The following is a 23,162-nucleotide window of genomic DNA, read 5'->3' on the forward strand; positions in this document are numbered from 1 at the left end:
TGCTGTGACGATTATGAGGGGCTCCCTATTTCCCTGCTGCACATCCTATTCATTTTACATTATGGAAATTGCAACAGGAGAGTGAAACACCACCAAGTTAGGCGGGAATGCCTGAAACCCCCAGATGCACAGAAAGTCAGAAATTATATCACTATTGGAGCATCCAAGACATAAAAGAAAGCCAAGGGTTGGCTAAGCCGATTAGTTATTAACTATAATTATAATATTCGTTTTAGGTGGGCTTGCTGTTTAATGAAACATTTCCAATTATTTACACAACTTCACCCAGTTTTTATGACTGCTTTAAGTCTTATATAAGCCTAAAATGATTAAAATTTCTGTACACGTATGTCTAAACCTAATAAACTGTAACAAATGAATTGAATGCATGTCCATTAGGTTTTACACTAAATACTACCCGCAACTGTAAAGATGAACTGGCCTCATAAAAAGTATAAAATAAGCACTGTCTGTAGTGCCCTCACTACAACAAACCAGATTCGAATCTTCACTGGAAGAGGACAGTTCCCGACAGACTGATTGTCCGCTATGGAGTAATACAAAATTTTAGGCTCAACAATACTTTACAGAATCTCAGCAAACTTTCTTACTGGGCACTTCTTCAACTGGAACCCTGTGAAAACCGTTTGTAAATATGTCAACTTTTTTTTCTTTTTGTGCAGTGTAAAAATTCTAAAGGACAATGTTGTAAATAGGGAGCTTACAGTGCGCAAAGGCTAGTTGAAATTGCTTATAAGGGCTTTCAGACAAAATGTCACTGGCGCACAAAAAAAACAGCCACCTCAGAAGTCTCTTTAATTTTTAATGGTTTTGAAGTGAGCAGTCTGGTTTGTGGGAAACACATTGCTTCCTGTCATCTATTTCATTCTTTGACATAAAATGCGACTTATCCTGGTTTATTTTAAATAGTTAATGAAGCAAAATTGTTTTAGGGGTTGACACCTAATAAAGAATAACTCAACAATGAAACAGATTACACTGAAAATAAGCGAAATAAAAATGCCAAGCGTTCTTATAGTCTGTCTGTAAATTACCCCGGCGACAATGGTCCTTCTAAATACTTTATAAAGATAAAAAATGTGCTTTGGTTGGTGAAGTGTGAGCTGACAATATGGCCTAATCTATGTACACATAAGACAATTATTGTGCATGATGAGTCTGAGGAAAAGCCCTGAAGAAACCCAGAGGCCTTCACTTTTTCTTTCTCCAATTCTCCATTTATAGAAGTCATGATTTATTTCCTACACACTTGTTAAAGGCAAGGTGCACCTAAAGGTCTATGCTCAAACAAGAATTGGATGAAGTGGTGCTTTCATGTTATTAGAGCAGTGTTCGCCAAAGGTTCTTATGAAGGCAGGCCACCAAGGGACCTAAGTGTGTACCAATGCCCAGGGGTAACAATCCAAAACCACTCCTACTATGGGCAATGCAGTGGTTAGTAGTGGTTTCTTATAGCATTGGGGGTCCTTGGTTCGAATCCAAGGGCACGATCTCCATTGAGTTTACATGCTTTCCCGGTGCTTTTGTAGTTTTACCCTTGTTTCCTCCACATTCCAAAGACAGGCCGGTAGGTTAATTGACTCCTGTCTAAGCCAGCCCTAGTATGCATGTGAGTTAGGGAACTTGAGACTGTAAGCTCCAGACTGATGTGAATGTACAGTATCTAAATTGCTGCGTATATTGTTGGTGCTATATAAATAATAGTAATAATAATAATAATAATGATAATACAATCCATAAACTCTAGACTCACTTAGAAGGAGTCAAAACCACAAACCAAGGGTCCCTTTCAATAGCCCATTTGAACATAGCCTAACTGATATATCAGTTTGTGGAGGATACCAGAGAGTTAAATCCCACACTGTCGGCATACATGGTGAAGTCTTTAGTTTATATCACACCAGAAAGACAATATTTAAGAATTTTTATTTTGCATTTTGTGTGTATCCAGTGGGGGGCAACTGGTTTCCTCCCACAACCCATAATTATACTGATTCATGGCCTTAGAATGTGCACTTGTATGACTACAATTAGGGCATTAGACTATTTGCTCCCTTGGCAGCATGGACTGCTGTGGTTCTATACACTCTGTAAAGCCTTATATAATATATTGGTGCTGGCTCCTTGTATCTTACAGATCCCATAGCGGTCAAATCACTGCCCCGAGTTTATAGCTACTTCCGCCCTTCCATTACAAAGGGATATCATTTTCATTGCTGTAATCCATTTATTTGTGTTCACATTCATGCTCAGTACTAGCGGGACCATGCAGTAATCATTCAAGGCCTTTTCACCATAGGCCTTACTGGAAAAGCCAACAATCTGCAGGTTTGCATATAGACAGCTTTTCCATTAGGGCCTATGGAAAAAAGTTTTGTATCCGCTGAGCCATGCTGCCTGTGATGTTTCAGAAGAAGATCAAAGTGCCACCTGGTGTAGGTCCCAGCTCTTGGACCATGTGGCCTACTGATCAGAGGTAAGTAAAAGGCAGTCTATAGGGCTGATCAGGGCTGGATTTACTCTCTCTGCTCCTCCAAGGCCAGGTTCCCCAAAAACTGCCCCCGCCCCTTTACTCCCTGCCACCCCGTGGCCTTGTGGGAAATCCATCCCTGGGGCTGATCTATAAATCCTCCATCCAGCAGGCCATTACCACCACCAGATTGAGCAGAAGAGCATAGGAAGTTCCTATGCTCCTTGGCAGTAACACATTCACTCGGTTGTACACTGGGAGGAAGATTTATAAATCAGCCCCTATGTCTTTTGTTATTGCTCCCACCCATTTATTAGGGAGTTGTTGTTGTAACATTGTAATAATGTCACAGTGCTGTATAGTACGGTATTGTATTGTATTTAAAAACAAATTCCAAAAAAAGCCGAAAAATAAACATCTTAAAATAAACAACTTAAAAGTAGACTGGCAAATGTACGTTATAGATCAGGTAGACAATTTGTCTGTGAATTAATGGTGAATCTTGAGTAAATCTGACATTTGGACCCATGACATAAAATACTTTGATAAAGGGCTGAGGCCTACCCACTTGCTTCCTACTTCTCCTTTTGTATTCTCTGTGAAGGCCCTCTGAGATGTGTTTATTCATTTTACACCCAAATATAATTATTGTCTGTTAATTGCAACCTTGTCTGGCACTTTTGTACTAACACACGCAGCCTTGCCATTTCCTCAGTCCCCTCTATAATCCACCTATTATGTTGACTAATTAACTTTGCTAGACAGTGCACTTTTTCCTCCATTATCAGCTCATGTCAGCCGCCAGCTCCCAGCTGCCGAGGAGGGAGGGCATGCGGGCTTCGTTTGATTGATCACCGATAGATTGACATGCAGATTCATTTAATTAGAATCACCTCACTTGAGATATGAGAGAGGGAGAGAGACCAATAGACTAGGACTAATGGATCAGTTACCTCATGTTTTAGCTGCCAACACTGGATTAGAAAAAAAAAAATACTTTGTCTTGTTCTGGCATCCTTCCCGGGTCTCTTTGTAAATCTATCATTGTAACTGTTCTTTGGATGGAGTGCCACGTGAAGGAGTGACACGCTTGTGAGGTCATCGTTCTGACCCCACGTCTGAATGTGAGGCCTGTTTTCTCACCTTTTGCCACTTCGTGATCCATGCTGACATTCTGTATATTAACTGTTCGTTATGCTGGATAAAAACAGATTTTGACATCCATTTTTCTTTGTAAACTAAAACTATTTTGTTGTTTATTTCTCGTTAATGCTATATGACTTTCTATTTTTTTTTAGGACACATATGAAGAAACAAATGTAGCCTAGAGTAATTTGTAAATAAAGGGTTTTTGACTCCTTTTTGAAATATGATTATCTAAAGCAGGGGTAGGCACCTCGGCACTCCAGCTGTCGTGGTACTACAAGTCTGGGAGTCATGCCTGTGGCTGTGAGAATCTTGCAACGCCTTATAGGATTTGTAGCTGGAGCTGCCAAATGCAGTGCTCTGGCTCCTATAGACTGTTCCTCCATCCATGTTCGTAGTACGGGCAGAGGTGGCTCTAGACATTGTGAGGCTTTAGGCAAAACTGAAACTTGAGGCCCCCACTTACACCCATAATGAAAAAAAAATGCAAACTATACTTAAAAATGTACTAGAGCGAGGCGGACATAAAGCAGAGGGGGCCCAGGGCCAGTGCAAGGATTTTATGCCTACACATGTTCCCTCCCCCCACCCGGCACCCTCAGGCGCCTGCCTATGCAGCCTTACACGAGTGCCAGCCCTGGTCCCATGTCACCACACTTGTATTCCACTGAATCTAAAAATCCCTCTGCTGCGGTGACTGATGGTACTTGTAGTTTCTCCATTCAAAGATCCTGCCACTCATGCTCTGCCCACACAGCCGTGAAAAGCCTGCGGGGAGAAGAACCTGGCAATTCAGGTAAGTGGTAGGGTGGAAGGGGGCCTGCGATCTGACCATGTCTAATGTCACAACCTAAATATGGGTGTAACATGAAACATGGTAAAAAAATGTGCACTTAGCGTTTAAATTGTATTATTATCAAGATATATTGCATTGTTCACTGAAATAGTAAGTGACAAAAATATTTTGGTACCTTTAAGAGACCCCATCATGTCTCTAAATCAGGGGTAGCCAAACTTCGGTCCTCCAGCTGTGGTGCAACTACAAATCCTTTGAGGCATTCCGAGGCTCTGACAGCCACAGACAATAATCCCAGAGGCAGATGCATGATGGGATCTGACATTTCACCACAGCTGGAGGGCCGAAGTTTGGCTACCCTTGCTCTTAATAAACCAAAAGTTCTGGGAGTGTTGGATGCCAATTTCCCCTGCAGTGTGCTGGTTCCTTTCTCCGACCCCCTATGTCAGAAAGTAGTTGCAATGATGAAAGGTTTAGTGATTGTAAGTGCTACCATCTCTTCTGGAAATGTTAGTTCTCTGGCTGATCCTTTGGCTTCAGTACTTCCAGTATGCAAATTATGAGTCCCAGATACCAAACTCTTCCACACCTCAACCTTTTTACAACTGTCACATATGGGCTGACTTAATGTTATGGGAAATCTGTGTGTAGAATAGGAGAACTGAGCTGGTCCTTGATCCGGGGGCGTTGTGTCTCTAGAAGCTGCTCTCTATCAACAGAGGTATTATGAAGGACCCATAGAAAAAGTTTCTCGAGTGTTAGAAGGATGAGAGTGCCACACTAATTAAGACAGTCCATCAAAAAGTGTATTCACTTTGAAAAGCCACTGTGTTTCCAGGGCTCAACGCTTCCCCTTCTTCAGGGCTTATATACTGACGAAATTGTGTTCTGGACTACAACTATAGCAAAGGTGGATAGATTCCATGCCGCACTGGTTCCTAAAATGACAGCTGTTCAGAACAGGATATCTTTACCCATTGTTGTTCTTATAACACATTAATGGTAGGGTAGACAGGGCTGTATGTCACCCTTATCGCTCAGCATTCCCATTGCACTTAACTGCAGCACATAATTTGCTGCAAAAATTACAGGTGCACTTTAAAACTGCTGGCAATTATCAGCGACTCTAACAGATTTTAGTGTCCATTTGAAGTACAGATGAATGTCAGTTTCCATACAGCCCACTGGAGAACATACCACAGCACACGATGAGTAAGAGGCAATGACATCATTTATGTTTTAGTCACTGGTACGGTTACATGGAGCTCTTATCACAATCCCGGCATACTTTGAGCTGGAGTTCATGACCTCGCTTTGAGATCTGTCAGTCACAATCCCTTCCGTCATCATTCATCCAGAATTCAATGCACGCTGCACAGATATCATCCCCCTCAGTCATAATTCAGATCCTAAGCATTGCTATAGGGTTTCCATAACAGTATTAAGTAGCAATTGGTGCATTATTACTCATTTCCATTTGTTTTAGATTTAGTGGCCGTGTAAAAATATAACCCAATATAGTACAGTTGCTGGTGCACCAAAGGCACCACTTTTTTAAAAGCTAGCATGAAGGAAAGACTGTTACCAATAGCAAGCAGATTCCAGCGATGTGCCTTTTTACTACATGAGCTATACTTATATACAGAATATAGTATATGCAGGCCAAGATATCATATAAGTATGTGCAAGCGTTAACATATATCTGTAGCCTTTTTTCATAATTTTTTAACATCTCTATTCTGTGGTGTGGCAGAGCTGTTTAAATTTCAGTACCGGATGGACAGAAACATAGATCCTATGGCAGATAAAACAACTCTTTCATATGTAGGAGTTAGTCCATCTTTACGTCCCGTAGTTAAATTACTATTTTTGTCTTTTTACTAAGCCAGCACATGAACATTCTGAAGCACTCCACCACACCACACCACTATAGGAGAATTACATAAAACCAGCGAGCAGCATGGTGGGGTGAAACAGATGGTTATATTTACAGACAGAACGCATGTTGCTGTGTCAGTATTTATAATTATTTGCTCTTAATGCCAGCCTGTTGTTTTGTGATAAAGCTGCATGTCTGCAGAGGAATCCAACACAGAACGTTCACGAGATCCAGAAATGTTTCCCAGCCATACTTTGCACCCAAAATCTGCTATGGGGATATACAGACTTACAGCCAGAGTACGGAAGCTCTTAGACTGCTGGCCGGTGGACTGCATTTTTTTTAACGTGGCCCTGACAATTTATATAAATAAGGTGATTAGCCAATAGTATAATTGATGTTGTTCTTCAAAGCCAATGATGACCATTTTTCATCTCATCTTGTATGCATTAACCCCCACCTTCCCCAGACACTTTAAAGCTGTGGACTTAAAATGTAAAGTTTCAGGTTTAAAGGAGTGGGAAGAGCAAAGGAGTGCAGAGACACAGGGGCTGAATGGGGATAGGGTAGGAGAGCAGAGACACAGGGGCTGAGAGGTGATAGTATAGGAGAGAAGAATCATGTGTTGAGTAAGAACTGTGTAAGAGAGCAGAGACTGGTGACAAGCAAGCACAGTATAAGAGAGCAGAGACTGGTGATCAATAAGGACAGTATATGAGAACAGAGACAAGTGCTCAATCAGGATAGTGTATGAGAGCAGAGACAGGTGCTGAGTGGGGACAGTGTAGAAGAGCAGCGGCAGGTGCTGAGTGGGGACAGTGTAGGCAGAGCAGAGACAAGTGCTGAGGGGGGACAGTGTATGAGAGCAGTGAGATGTGCTGAGTGGGGACAGTGTATGTAGAACAGAGACAAGTGCTGAGTGGGGACAGTATAGAAGAGCAGCGGCAAGTGCTTAGTGGGGACAGCGTAGGAGAGCAGAGATAATTGCTGAGTGGGGACAGTATAGAAGAGTAGAGAGGCAAGTGCTGAGTGGGGACAGTGTATGAGAGCAGAGAGAGAGGTACTGAGTGGGAACAGAGTATGAGAGAAGAGAGGTGCTGAGTGGGGACAGCGTATGTAGAACAGAGACAGGTGCTGAGTGGGGACAGTGTAGGGCCCCCCCCCCCATGAGAGATGCAGAGATGAGAGACCCCAGGGATGCAGCCCACCTCCCTGCAAAACAGCTAAACAGGAGAGGGGGCAATGTTTCATTTATTCATTTTTATTAGTAGTTCTGTGTTAGTGTAATGTGTGTGTTTCATTAAGTGTGTATGTGTTTTATTAAGTGTATAAATGTTTGAATATGCATGTTTCCCTATTTTGCACTCCACACTGCGTAAAATCCCGCTATTTCGCCCATTATCGCGAGAAGTCGCCGGCCAATGTTATTCAATGGAGCTGTTCTAATGTACAGCTCCATGTCGCTCGTCGCTGTTGCTTCAGCAGGACCCTTTTTCCAGCGGATGACGCGCAATTTTTCTATTTTTGAATGCAGCCCGACGGTGAAGGTCGCGCGATCTTTGCTGGAACGTCGCCCCGAACAGTCGCGCTATCCCGGCCCCGCTTGAAAGGTATGTCGCTTGGTGTGAATTGGGGCCTAAGGCAGTGATGTTGAACGTTTCTTAAACCCGAGCGCCCGAACTGCAATACAGTACTAAACTTATTTTCAGCACTGGCACTTTGAGGTAAATAAATTGATTTTGCGTCGCAGTTTGGGCACTCGAGTTCAAAAAGGTTCGCCATCACTGGCATAGGAGGACATGTCTGAAGGCAAATGTGGAAAAGCATACTGGAATGTAAGACTACTTGGTTTCCACTATGTTCTACACATCACTCTCCTTGTACAACTTTCCTAATTGTAATGCGCTCATCGTCTTTATTTTATAAAGTATAACGCCGAATAGTTTTCAGCTATATTAAAATGTGTTTATGGGGCCTGGCAGCAAATGGGGCCCTACAAAATTGCAATCATAAGCCTCTTGGATGCCACCAGTCCACCAGTGAATATTGCTGCCTTTAACAAACAATAAAGTGACATACCCTGTGTGTAGAAAACTGCTCTATGATACCTCCTTGTAATAAACAGGTCATTAGTCTCAAGATCAGAGAGACACTGGGCTTTTTCTCCTGTTGTAATACAAAAGAAAGCAGCAAGCCATTTCTGAGGCTGCTTGTATTTGTTCTAACCTTCTAAATCATTTATTATGGAATTATCTGGGACTGCTGACTTAATGGCACTGCTAGTGAAGCTGTGAGTATTTCCTGAGCCCAGGAGAATGTGATTAATTCCGGGAAAATGCAAAGGTCACTGTAATTGACATGACCTGCGTAATTAAGCAATCTCTGTTTACACGTGGTGAGACGGCGGTGCTGTGAAGATGGCACTCCTGACAGAATGTCGTTACAGGTCCAGAGATCAGCACCCTCTTTGCATGTTTCTGCCACTTACCTATACAGATCTTTGGCTGCCAAGAACACTCGCCTGGCATGCCAGCTGGGTGACACGGATCTAATAACAATGGCTATTTACTTGTAATTATACAGGTACGCCAGTGGCGTGATAGTAATCTAGATTAAAAGCCAGAGCATGCTTCTAATATAGAACAACATTAATCAGTGCATGAAACAGATAGACCACCTTTCATAGTGACAACCGTAGACTAATAGTACTGGCTCTCCAACAGAACGCGTTCTCCCACCTCACTTCTGCTGACAAATGTGCAGCTGGATAATAAACAATTAACAATGAAAGCAATTTGGACCTAGCATCAGATATATTTTTTCATGTTAAAGTCCACCTCAACTTTCGGTTTAATTCAACTACGAAACTAAACTATATATAGTACATTCCAAGTGCATAAAAACAAAAGGTGTGCAAAGTGCACCAAAACAAAAGGTGTTCAATGTCTTACAGTTCCTTTTCTTTAGAAAGCAGCCACAGCCTTAGTAGACAAGCCTGTATCTTGCCAGAATACTGCAGAGAAGGACCATTGCTCTATCTGTAGAAGCAGTGATCTCTCTGCAGAGTTCCAACACACCCACTACTGAGTCAGTCCTAGAGCTCTCCAATTGACAAGGCTTATGGTCCTCATTGATTGTAGAGCTCTATTGCTGACTCAGCTGGGGGGCTGTTGGCCTGCATCCACACTGAGAACAAAGCTTCTTCTCTGTGCTGCTGTGGCTGCTTATTAAAGAAAAGGGACTGCTAGACTTTGAAGACCTTTTGTTTTGATGTACCTGTAATGTATTTAGCTAATTCAAACTAAAAGTTTACTCAGACTTTAAGTGCATGCAAGCTAAGTAATGTATTAGTATAAGGTATTTATTACTTGTCATAGAGATCACAGTTCTCCCCTGACAATGACTTCATCTGCTTTTCTCGCCAGAAGGACGGAGCCGTTTTTTGTTCCGGGATTATTTCCTGGACAGATATGTTGTAGTTCTTTATTAGGGTGTAGCACTGTTAGAATCCCACCAAATATTCATTCATTTTACACTCTAACTCTTCAATTTGTAAAAGTGCATGCTGTTTGAAACTTCGCCAAACTGCGAGCACTTTACATGTCATGAGGATGTAAAATGGATATTAAATGGACTGCAGATGATGTCATGCAAATTAAGTCTAGCAGTACCTGCTTCGATTGCCTCTCAAATAAAATATCCTTTTTTTTGTTGTTGTAGTTCACTGTTTCATTAACTGCACTAAATGAATTATCTTAAGTGACTGAGTACGCATGGAAACGTCTACAAGGAGTGGCGCGAAGGTGACGGCTATTAAGCTAGCTACAGCCAATAAAATCTGATGCTACTTTAGAATTGTGGTTGTTATTTCACATCCATTTTAGTGTGAAACAATACAGCCATTAAAGCCCAAATCAGCTTTTTATGCACCACCCCCACCCCAAAAAAGATGAAGTTGGACTTTAAAGGGACACTGTAATAACTTTGGGTCAATTGTATTTTACTTTTTTTACTTTGAACGTTTTTAACTGCTCCTAGGGATAGAACAACAGGAGCTTTTCTCTTAGTGACTGTCTTTTTTTTAAACTGAAACTCCATAGGTCTCTGTATGAGCAGAACAGACATAGAGAGGAAAGAAGTGAGTATAAGTCACTCCTTTGATGTATTGAGCTGTGTATGTAATTTTAACTTCATCTAACCAGTGGTGTATACCACATGTGAAACTGAGCCTTAGGCCTCGTTCACACCAGACACAGAGCGTTCTGGCCCGATTCTGGCATCGCATTGCTCACTATGTTGTGGAGCAGGGGGGCAGGAGGGGGCGTGGTGGTGCTTGTAGCATTTTGTTCTGACCGGACTGGACCGCAGGAATAATGTGCCTTGCGTTACCGTCCTGCTGATCGCATTGCAGCCGGAGGGCGTGGCTACGGAGCCATTCACTTTAATGGACCTCCACGCTCCCTCCTGCCCCACAACTTAGTGAGCTGGTGATCGATCGAAAGTTCGAACTTATCGAGTTCTGGGACCGCATTACTTCCGGTTTCCTTACAACTACGAGGTTTGCACACAAAACTTCTTCTACACGAGCGCCATCCGCGGCATTGCTCTATACACATGCACCACAGCAATAAAGTAATAAAATGAAGTTGGATCACAGTAATCAAGCACGTTATTTATCTCCGGTGCCCCACTGAAGCGGCGGCCATATTGAGTGGGGCACTGGAGATAAATAACGTGCTTGATTACTGTGATCCCACTTCATTTTATTACTTTATTGCTTTGGTGTATGTGTATAGGGCAATGTCGCGGATGGCGCTCGTGCACAACAAATTTCTTGCCCAAAACTCGTAGTTCTAAGGAAACCGGAAGTCATGAGGTCCCACAACTCGATACGTTTTTACTATCGACAGAACACCGGCCGCAATGTGATGCAGTGCATTCTGGCCAGAAAGCGGTGCCTGGTGTGAACGAGGCCTAAAGCTTTTCTATCTGACTGGAAATAGTTCATATGAAATATTGCTATGCATAATGTTTTGTATTTACCTGAATAAAAATGAAACATTTTTTTATATTTTGTGTCAGCCTGAGAATAACAAAGAAATAGAAAATAAACATCTAAATCTAAACATTTCTTTTAGGGTTTTGGTGGGATGAGCCATTTTGTTTGTAGTTACCCTATTCTATAAAAGCAATGGTTTCCATATCTTGCAATGACGACAACTTAAAAGCTTCAGACAGCTTGATGCAAGCTAGATAAATGGCTCTATATTTAGCCTGTGCTATAATGCAGCGGCTCTGGATGCACAGTTGACCATCGAGGAAGTAAAGGAATGGTTTGCATGTCTCCCGCTTAAAGCTGAATTATTATCATTGTTAAAACGAAGATACAATGTATTGTAAACTTGATTTGAACATGATTCCTACATACTACACTTGTGTTTCTATTATCAGGCTTATTAAATAAGGCTGTGTGAAGAGCTACAGTGAGCAATAACCCACAGATATGGCTTCAGATAATGGTTGAAAGCTTTCCTTAAAACAACCCAACTCTAAAGTGTATGTAAATAAGATTTCTGTACTTACTGTCAAATCCTAAAGGACAAAGGGAAGATAGTAATTCTCAGACGTTTGAGCTATACTACTGCCTTTAGGAGGTCATTCATCTGTGGGTAAGGTGTAAATTCACTGGGGTACTCACAGGACACAGGTATAGTGGAAACTGATCCCTGTTACTCCAGGAGGCCTCAAAAGGGGATAGGATGTGAAGAAATTCAAACATCTCAAGGCAAGCAGTTTAGGATAATGGAAAAACATTATTCGCTTTGGAGAATAGTGTGGGATCTCAGAATGTTTTCATTGCAGCCTAGAAAAAAAGACTATTATCACAACTCTACAGCAGGTGGTGAGTCTTCACTTCTCTGAGCTACAGCCTCCAGCAGAACTTCACATGGAGGATGCCTTGTCCCACACTTAGGGTTGTGGTTCCTCCTGCCAGCACCTACATAACTACTGTGCCCTGTAGTGATGCAGAAACTGGCAGATGGAACCACAAGCATGAGGCAGGAGACATCCAACATGCCTAGAAGTATCCAAATCCTGAAGATTCTCTTAGAGTATCTTGCAAATTGAGAAGTGAGATCTCGCAGTCCCCTGGAGAGGTAAGTATTACATAGTAAAAGTCTTCTATTATAGGCTGCTTTTTCTCAGAATTGTTTTTCAAGTGATAGAATTGGTTAAATTCTAATTCTAATAACACATAGTACATTTTTATTCCAGGGATTCATCCAACTGCCTTTAGGAGTTTCTTCCTTACAAAATTTTTGTTACCACATTTAAAAAAGGATTGTCTGCTTTCAGTTGGATCAACTACTCCAAAAACGCAAGGTGTGCTTGTATGAATGATGTTTGAGCTTGATAGGTGCTTGGATTTTTTATTTTTTTTAAACTTTGCTTTATGTAACTACATAATTTCTCCTTTTAAGCACAAGTAGTATTTATGATGGGTTTTGTAGCCACTGCGCTGCACACAGCACTTGTGTGGCCATGTGGGTTTTGGGTGACATGACACAGGTTTTTAATGGTATCCAAATGACGTACATAAATAGTGTAAAGTTATGCAATCAATGACAATTCTGGCTAGTTTACATAATTTTATATTGGCAGACTGTAGACTTGTCAATAACCAAGGCGTAAACACCATCCCTGCCTAGAATTACAGCTTAGACAACATATGTTGTATCTTCCAGTGCAGGAAGGAATTAGGGAGTAACTTGTCAGTGCTCCAGGACTGGGGAATGCAGGGATAAAATCCACAACAATGTTCTAATGTAACTCCTACCAGTCACTTGCATACAAGGTTGGGACACTCAGCATGTATACTGCATAGCAGAGTTGTCTATACTGTATATAAATGGCAACAGCTGCCTGAAAAAAAATCCACTGCTGAGGTTCTACTAATTAACCTTAAAGGAGAACTATGGGGTTAGGTCTTTTCCCCATAGTTCTCCTTAGGGTAACGGGAGAACACAAACTAGCGTCCTCCCGTCACCCTAGGCTCACTATACCGCGAGCTGTAGCTGTACTGAGACGCCGCAGCTGAAGCGGATCCCGGCGTGACGGACAGCTGGCTCTGCCTATCTAAAGGCAGAGCAAGCTGTACCCGCCACCTCCCCCGTCCGTTCCACCAGTCAGCGCTGGCGGATCGGAGCGGGGAGGGGGGAATCCAGCCCCTCCCATGTCACGGCAGAGAGCCGTGACAGGATCGAGAGGTGAGCGAACGCCGGTATGTGTTCGCTCACCTCTCGATCTACTGAGCCGACCTGTGACAGTCTCATTGTCACAGGTCGGCTAGAGCTATTAGGTGAGTGCAAAGCACTCACCTCATAGTTTTCCTTTAATAATAGTGTAGAAATATATTTTGTGTAATGTATTTCTCAAATGAATGTAAGTGGACTGACATTTCCATGGATGCTTACAGGGGGGTTACACTGGTGGGAGGGGAAGAGTTAAAAAATAGCTTCTTTAAAGGACATGTGTATTAAAATAAACCCCCCAAACCCATCCCCCTCTTTATTGTAGGCACCCACCAGAGGTGGGCTGAGCAGCGACAGTAAATGAAGTGGAAGCACTGGTGGGTGCTGAATGTAGAGTGTAGGTGGGTATGGGGTTTTTTATTTTTGTAAAGGTATGCTTTATGCAGTATTCATTCCCATCTCCTGCTCAAAATGGGGAAATCCATTCTCTATAATTAAAAAACAAATCCACACTTGCCATACCATGGACATACACCGATCAGCCATAACATTATGACCAAATATTGTGTAGATCCCCCTTTTGCCACTAAAACAGCCCTGACCTATAGATGCATGGACTCCACAACACCTCTGAAGGTATGCTGTGGTATCTGGCTCCGTGTCAGATGCTTTAAGTCCTGTAAGCTGCGAGGTCTGCGAGGTGGGGCTTCCATGGATCGGACTTGTTTTTCCAGCACAACACACAGATGCAAGATTGGATTGAGATCTGGAGAATCTGGAGACCAAGTCAACACCTCAAACTCCTGACCACGGCAGACCAAGAACATCCCACAAGACCTGCAGTTTTGGAGTTGCTTTGACCCTTTTCAAAGTCACCTAAATCCTTACGCTTGCTCATTTTTTTTTTTTCTTGCTTCCAACACATCAGTTTCAGGTTCAAAGGTGCCATTGATAGTCAATGTTATTCACATCGCCTCTCAGTGGTCATAATGTTATGACTGATCAGTTTTAAAGCTCCTCCCCTGCAGAGCCCAAAATGGGGACAATAGGGAGAGATACAAGTTCCACTCAATTTCAGGCATTTTCTGACTTACCTGGAATCTTCGCATGTCACGAGGGTTCCCAGCATTCTTCAGGCAGTTTTGGTTACACTTAAGGAAGAATTTTAGGAAGAATCTGCAAATGCAAAATAGGAAAATGTGAGAAAACAATTACGTAAAACAATGCAATTAAAATTATATATGTTATATAAAAACACACACATACAATATAGGAATATGACAAAAGGTTAAGCCTTTCCATCCTTTCAAATTCCAACAGTAGATTTTATGTGTGACACAGGAGCATTTATTTAAAAAAAAAAATATTAAAAGCTGAAATCCAGGAGATATAAAACACATAGTAGTAATCTAGTTATCTATTTATCTACCAGCTTAAAAGAGTAAATACATTTATTTTTAAATACAGCATACGTACCAGACTCTAGACATGTGCGATTCGTTTCGTTCCGAATCGAAATTCGGACGAATTTTCGGAAATTCGGACATTCGGATGTATCCGAATTCCAAATTACAGACATAACGAATGCAAACGAATCCGAATTTCCATTTCTGAAATTCGGTAGCGTTCGTACGAACGTTTGTTTCGTTTTCTGTTCTTATTCGTTTCTTATTCGTTTCTTATTCGTTTCGTTCGTTGGAGCAAAGTGACATTAGAGGAGAAAAATATTTTTTCCCCCTCAAATGTCACTTTTGCTGCAAACGAACGAAACCAATAAGAAACGAATAAGAACAGAAAACGAAACGAACATTCGTACGAACGCTACCGCATTTAGTCCGAATCCGAATTCCGAATCCGAATTGACTTTCACACCCGAATCCTGAAAAACGAAATAACACAAATCCGAATTTAAAACGAAACGAAACTAAACGAATTTTTTGGCAGTGCACATGTCTACCAGACTCCCTTTTACGTCCCATAAACTGCTACAAACCAGAACAAAGAGACAAGGGCCAGCAGTATTTCACAATGTTGTCAATCAAATATAAATCTATCTATCTATCTATCTATCTATCTATCTATCTATCTATCTATCTATCTATCTATCTATCTATCTATCTATCTATCTCTCTGTGTCTCTATCTATCTATCTATCTATCTATCTATCTATCTATCTATCTATCTATCTATCTATCTATCTATCTTCTATATCCTATCTATCTATCTATCTATCTATCTATCTATCTATCTATCTATCTATCTATCTATCTATCTTCTATCTATCTCTATCTATCTATCTATCTATCTATCTATCTATCTATCTATCTATCTATCTATCTATCTATCTATCTATCTCTATCTACCTATTTTATAACATCTTGAGATTATAATTTTTCCTGGAGTTCCTTTTAAGACAGGAAACATATACTACGATTGCAACAAAGACATATTTTGAAATAAAACTGGTAAACCCCTAACATGCCAGCTGTTGGGGAACCTTTACACGTGTGTCTGTGTGTGTGCATTAAGATCTGCTGCATCAGGGCAGCCCATTTATCTTGAATGGGATGGCTGTACACCTCAGTGCATGTAAATCTGCACCTGTAGCATTTTCGGCAATGCAGCGTACCATACTGCAACGTATATGCTTTGTGGTGCTTTGTAGTACTGGTGCATTGCCAGGTACAGTACTAAATGAATGGCAATGCAATGCAAATAGTACAGTGTGTTAAAGTTCATGGCAACTGCGCGTTACTGCAACGCAAAAATGTAATGTTGGTTTTAAGAGTCTCAGCATTCACATTTCATATATATTTACTAACTAGGATTTTCAGGGATAGCCATAATATCTTCTGCGAGAAGCTTAAATGGACTTGGTAAGTATATCTTTTAACCAGTAGTATATAGCAAAAAAAAAAAAATGATAGCGATCGAGCATACTTATAATTTATATAGCTTTTTTCATTTTTGCATGCTGTGCTTTATACACTGGAAATACATTAGATGGGTAAAAGGGAAATCTTTTGATGCTTTTATCCATTTTTCTCATAACAGTTTTCCAGCAGAAGTATTTATTAGCACATATCGGTCAGCCTGCTAGATAAATGTATTGTAGCTGTCTCGCAGTAGCAGTAAGCAGTGTGTGTTTAGTGCAAGAGTGTATCATTTCAAGGCTGGTGACAATTGCAGGGTTGTGACACGACAAGTATCATGGTCTCTGCCAAGAATTAGAGGGCTGGGAAGGCCTGGCACTCGCCTCGGGCAAAGAATACCAGTGAGAGGAGAGGTGTCACCCTCCCCAGCCGGATGGCATGGCTGTCAGCGCTCTCTCATTCACAACCAAACGTGCAAAATCCAGACACCAGATACTCAATTTATCCCAGAGTGAGGTGAAGGCTGTTGGCAGGAAACCTTAAACTGTCCTTCTATCTCTGTGACCAGCTCCACGCTGACAAACCTTTCTCTCATCAGCAGAATTACTCTTTTCTATAAACAGTTCTACAGCCCATTGAAATAATAAAAAATATGATTTTTTTTAAATTATTTAGATTATACTGCTGTCTAAGAATAGATGTAGTTTAAAATTGAGGGGACAGTTCTCCTAAAACGAATATTTTAGGTACCGGGAGATGCTGGAGAGATAAAGTAGCATTCAGTTCTTTTATCTCTTTGCAGCTCCAGTGGTGTGGTAACACAACCACATTCTTCTTAACAGACAGGAGCAAATCACTGCATGCAATCTACACATTTTGTGAGAATTACCCATAGACGCAATAAGATCTAAATTCTAATAAAGACCTAATTCTATTAAAATCTAATAAAGAGTCCATTTAATTATTCTTATTGTTACTAAGCCCTGAGGAAGGGGGTTGTTTTCCCCCGTGTTGGCTGTTTGGTCAACACAATCATTAAACTTTTTTATGGACTCTAACATCTGTTTTGGTCCTGCGCTCTTCTATTTTCTGTCCATAAGTTTCTTCCAGCAACCTCATATTGGAGACTGCGCGTGTTTGAGTTCCCTAAGCAAAAGCTAATAAACTACCTATAAAATGAGTTGGGTCTGTCATGAAGCATGGCAAGAAACTCTTCCCAGCGCCTTTGAAATACTCTCATGATCTGAGGAGCAAAAATCGGAGCAGTGCTGTCATTATGGCCACTATCAAGTTATGATTGCCATATATTATAGCAGGTATCTGATCTGATATCAACAATGAAAGCAATGCTCCGAAACACCAAACGAAGCCTGAAACCAAGCAACGGAGCCTCACTCTTCATGCTGAATTCTCTACACACAAAAATTATAAAGTGAAACCATTTGCAATGGCTGAGACCCATGGGCGGAGCTGGGAACACAGCTGCAGAGATTTATATAACTTTGTGGAAACTTTATAAGTTACAGAAAGCCTGTTGTGTAACCAAAAGTGAAATGTTAAGGGATGTCCTTAACTAACCCTGAATTAACTGAATCTTAAATGTAATATTTTTCATTGCATGACAATTAAATCACCAATGGTCCTGCAGTAAAAAAAAAGGTAGAAAAAAAAGTGATACCCCATCTAGCCTAGGTTGAGGTTTTTGCCCTGTCTTCTCCCCTCTGTCAGTGGAGTGGTAGTGCCTGTTCAACTTATGCTCTATATTAAGTATATTTGCATCATGCGCACTGTTCCTGCAGAGTGAGGGGTCAATGCCTCGCTAGAAATGTGACAGGCCCAGTAGTTTATTATCACATTAGCGCAGGGAAGAAGCCACATAATTAACAGAACTTATCTTCATTTACTTGCTGAAAGCTGTAATATTCAATCATGCGCTTCTGCCTAATTGCTTTGTCTGCCTTTAACGGATTTTCACAACACAAGAGAACGGATAAAGCCCGGTTCGCCTTGCGTGCCATCCGCGGTTGTTAGCGATATCTCTGCACATTCAGGCGAGATTTAAGGGCCATGTAATCTACAACACAAACTGCTTTTCTAAATATTTGATAAAAGTATCATGGTTATATATTTAAAAGAATCCCATCTTAAAAATGGATATAGCCTCTATAATTGCTACCCAAGCCATTTTGTCATTTAATGCTATTAAAATTGCTTTTCCATGTTAGTCGCAGCTAGCTGTGAAATTCTACAACTGTCAAAAAAAAATCAAAACCGTCTTCTTTCCAGCCATGTCAACAGTATTCATTTGGTAGGCAGGATTGCTCAGTTTCCTTATTCCTGTGCTCATGTAATTAGCCCTCTACCACTCCCAGAGGACAATTTGCAGATAGCCCTTTGCTTTCAATATGGCATCTGCTGCTTATTATTAAGAAAACTTGCATGTCTGCGCTGATGCTGCTACAAATATAGTATTCATTATGTGATTATAGTAAAGGCAGAACGTCCCATTTGCCCCTCCTAATAGATTGTAAGCTCTCACGAGCAGGGTCCTCCTACCTCCTGTACTGAAATTGTATTGTTAATTGTATTGTCTCCTTCAATTTTGTAAAGAGCTACACAAACTGTTGGCACAATATAAATCTTGTATAATAATAATAGTTTAATACTAATTTTATAGATTATATTGGTAATGCAGTTTCTTAACAAAACTGAAGTTTCAGTTTAAAAACTCTAAAGAGTACATACACCATAAACTGTTGTTTCAGTTATGGATGGATGCAGGAGGGTTAAATCATGTCATTGTTGAGTCTCACTCCTACCTCCTTTTCTTTAACAGGTTAAGTGACCCCATATGGATGTGACAAGCAGACAGCCCTTGCGATTGCAATAGATTCACCATAGGCATAGCGGGTGGCCTTCCATCACACTGGCATCTATCCAAGACTGAAATATCATTTTGGATGGATGGACCTTTTAACAGAACTTTCTATTTCGCTCAATGCAACCAATGGTGCAAATGCAAGCTACTTTAGACTGGGATGACAATAAGCTCTTAAGAGAAATGTTGCTCAACTGGTGGTCAGAGATTCTGTCCAGTGCATGGCATTTCCTTCTTGTGTATAGTTAATTTAAAAGATAATTTGTCTGATGGCTCATAAGTTCACAAACTGACATCCATTGAGTACCCAATGTCCAAATCTAACAGTTCAGGGCCTGCATACTTTTGCCAAACCCAGGCTCCTGGTATAAACTGTGGTGGGAATAGGTGTAAGGGGTTTGTTTGTGGGTTACTTTAGATTGGTGTAAGCTGAAGCTTAGAACTTAATTGTGGGGTGGAAATAACTGATTTCTGAGGCATTTAATGGTAAGGGTTCATTTAGGGGTTAAATTAGTTGTTAAGGGTTGTAATGGTTATGGGCTAGGGGGTTCTTTAGTGTAAAAAATAGTTAGTTCTTCTATTAACTTCTTTCACCGATAGCCACTAGATAGTCACTTCTTTTCACCGATAGCATCACACCAAAAACCAAGCAAATCAATTTCAGTTCACTGCTTAACCTTGCTTAGGGTAAAACAATCTCTGTTCAATACCAGCACATATAACATTTTAAATCAGTCCAGTCCTTTTCTAAGCATGATAAAAGACTTAGTGAGCTAAACCTTTGCTGGGCTTTCTTGGTTTCATGTTGGCCTTCCGGATGTGTTTGGGCACCTGGACGGGAGATGAAAGAGATGACTTGGGGGTAAAGTTTGATTCTAATGCACTCAACACAGAAAGTCCGAGGGCTAAGAACAAATGTATTGATTGAGTCTATGGTCAGCAGTAGAAGTAAGGACAATGAAGTCTACATGTTCCAAATGTAAAAAAATAGCTTGCAATCAGAAAACATTCAACTGCTAGCTGTCTTTGACAATAATTACAAAGGTAGGTAACTTTAGATAGGGTTGCTAAAGACAAAGCACACTTCTTGATAAGTCAGACTGAACATAGAAATAGCCTCAAATGAGCACTGCGATTCTAGATATCACAAAACCCCATCCTGAAATGTTCAGAGGCTTGGCATCCGCAGGCATGTTGGATGTGTTGTGCTTCTTGTGTTAAAGGGAGCAGCTGTTGTTTAATGTCATTTACAGTTTATGTGTGCTCATTCCCAAGGATTAACCTATACTTATGTCTGTGTCTTATGTTAACCTCTCTAAATCCTCATCTGAAAACTTTAACAAGGAACTCAAATACAGAATCAGAGTTGTAAATCTGACTACAAGCGCTTGGTGACAAGCGGTGGGATGGATGTTTATGCTATTTTTATCCTTATTGTAGCCTTGTAAGTTGAAGAAAAGAAAGAAGAGGTGTTAGCCTACGCAGCCAATTGCATTCCACTTATCATTTACAGGAAAAAGATCTAAATGAATACTCTGGTCAAAATAGTTAGCTCTTCTTTTATTTATATTCAGACCCAGTGTAAGAATGATCCATCTTAGTTTTGCATCATTTGTTTAGAAGGTAAATTTGTGGGTGTACAGTTTTTGAGTTTTGGACATAATGGATTTCAGTCATATTATCAGCGTGATATTAATGTAATAAATTATTTTCCTTGTCATAGGTTTAAGGGTTAGGTTAAGATTAAAAGTCTGCTTAACGTAAATTTACCTCACTACAGGTTTAGTAAACTAACCCTCAAGCTTTGCAGCAGGCACCTCAAGTGCCTTCTCATTCACCACTCTCGGACCCCAAAAACCTTAAGCCAATACCAACTTTGCATAGGACTTGGCATGGCTTTCTCATGACAGCCCTTGAAATTGTTGATTGAGAACTCCACCAAACACAAACTATGAGTCGGGGGGGGGGGGGGGGGGGGGGGGGGGGAATGCCAGACAAGCAGAATAGCCAGAAGTAACATGCCTTTCTCCAGGTTCTTTTGGCAGATAATGGAAATGAAGGAACACACTATAATAGAGGCAGGCACCAGGGTGCCTGGTGCAAAGCTTGAGGGTTAGTTTGTTAAAGGGAATACAGGTTTATTTTATACATACTTTTATGGGTAAGTTCAAGTTAACATATTGGCTAGGTTTAGAAGCACCTTCAGGTTAAAGGTTAAGTTTTATGGTTTAGGTTGAGACTATATTTAGGGGTATGTTTCAGTGAATGGTTAGCTACAGCTCTTATTACTTTTCCAGGTTTGATAAATAATATTTTCGAGTGTAATGGAATGCAGTTATGTGCAGCTCTTAGTACTGGCCACTGAAGTCAATGCACTCACAACTGCCACACCTAATGTATCACCCTAAACATGAACTGCTAATTCATACATTAGCTGGGAACTGATTTAATACTCAATACAGCTACCAGTCAAACTCCAGCTATAAAACTGAAAGTTAGTTCTTGGTTGGCTGGCCACTGCATCTAATTTCCGCTTACAATTTGCTGGTACGTTTCACATAATGGAATCAGCATACTTTTACGCTTAAACCCAAGCCCTCTGATGTCCACATGTCCCTCTGCTATTAACTGGCAATCGACTATAACATCTAAAAAGCCAAAGAATGGAAAGAATGAAAAAGGTCATGTGATCACCCCTCAACTGCTATGTAAACCTACCATACACAGGAGGACTTTGTTTCAATCAATCAATAAAAAAAAAAAAATAACTGTGAGGACAATCACATACAGCAAAAATAAAAAAAAATCAATTCTTTAGGATTGCATCTTCTACATACAGCTGGAAACATTTTTGAATTGTCCAGTTAAAGTCATACTGTGTACAGTCAGATTTAGACCTAAAGAATGTAACAGACACCTCTGAATGAATCAAACATCAATGTATCGTGAATCAACTAACACATTATTCGTTTTAGGCCTTCGAACCAGCTCTTATCAACTGCATATCACGGAGAGGGCAGTAGGAGGCACTAAATGGTGGGGGAGGTGAAAAGACGACTACATGATTCACAAAGTAGAAACATTTTCACTTGTAAACTCACCGTTAAATTATTCATATCGCTATAAATTGTTGGGCTTGTGGGTCTGGCTACTGCTTTATCTTTCATTATTCAGTAGAACAAATCAAGTCAACGGTTGAGTTATCACCAATTACTACCACTCCCCTCAAAAAAATTACAGCCCATGATTTCCAGACAGGCCGCTCACAATTACTTATTAATATTATATTATGTGTCTTGGCAGGGAGATAACTCTGGGTGAACATTATAATCTACTATGCCAATGACATTGTAGGCAAGGAGTTTTGTAAATTGAATACCACAAGATCCAGTGATCCAACAAAATGTGTGTACAGGGGGACATAGATATTCAGAATGGTCTAGGACTTTGGCTATGTGATCTTTGCTTAAAATGCACCTTTCAGTCCACAGCAAACAACACATGTTTGATCTAACCTACACATGGATGGCAGCCCCCTCCATCCTAAATTTCAAGGCTTAAGAAAAAAAAGCAGAGGATCCCAAATCCTACGGGAATGAACTTCTGCACTTTACAGAAGCACCCTCTAGAGTGTTTTGGGATCCCCCGCTTTGTAATGATCCTGTGAGAAGGATGAGTGACATCACCCTTGTCTAGGTGAACAGCCTGGACAGGGAAGCATTTTTTTCCCTATTATTGTAATGTATTTTTTTCTGGGGCCTTGTGACTTAGGATGGAGGGGTGGGTGACTAGCACAAAGGGGTTAGTTGATGCAAGGCCTGCATTATGAGGAGAATTACGATTGCT

The 23,162-nt window shown here is 40.8% G+C and overlaps 1 protein-coding gene across 8 annotated transcripts in view; it reads right to left on the reverse strand.

The window, feature by feature from the left end:
* EBF1 (early B-cell factor 1) overlaps positions 1 to 23,162 on the reverse strand; it is a 329,738-nt gene that overhangs the window by 78,117 nt on the left and 228,459 nt on the right. For all 8 annotated transcript variants that reach the window (XM_018564148.1, XM_018564145.1, XM_018564149.1 and 5 more), the window contains one exon: positions 14,660 to 14,741. In XM_018564148.1, the coding sequence (XP_018419650.1) occupies positions 14,660 to 14,741 (82 nt within the window). The remainder of the gene's footprint in view (positions 1 to 14,659; positions 14,742 to 23,162) is intronic.

This window comes from Nanorana parkeri, unplaced genomic scaffold (genome assembly GCF_000935625.1).
Source record: "Nanorana parkeri isolate BGI_ZX_2015 unplaced genomic scaffold, ASM93562v1 scaffold729, whole genome shotgun sequence".
In the NCBI taxonomy this organism is placed as follows: Eukaryota; Metazoa; Chordata; class Amphibia; order Anura; family Dicroglossidae; genus Nanorana; species Nanorana parkeri.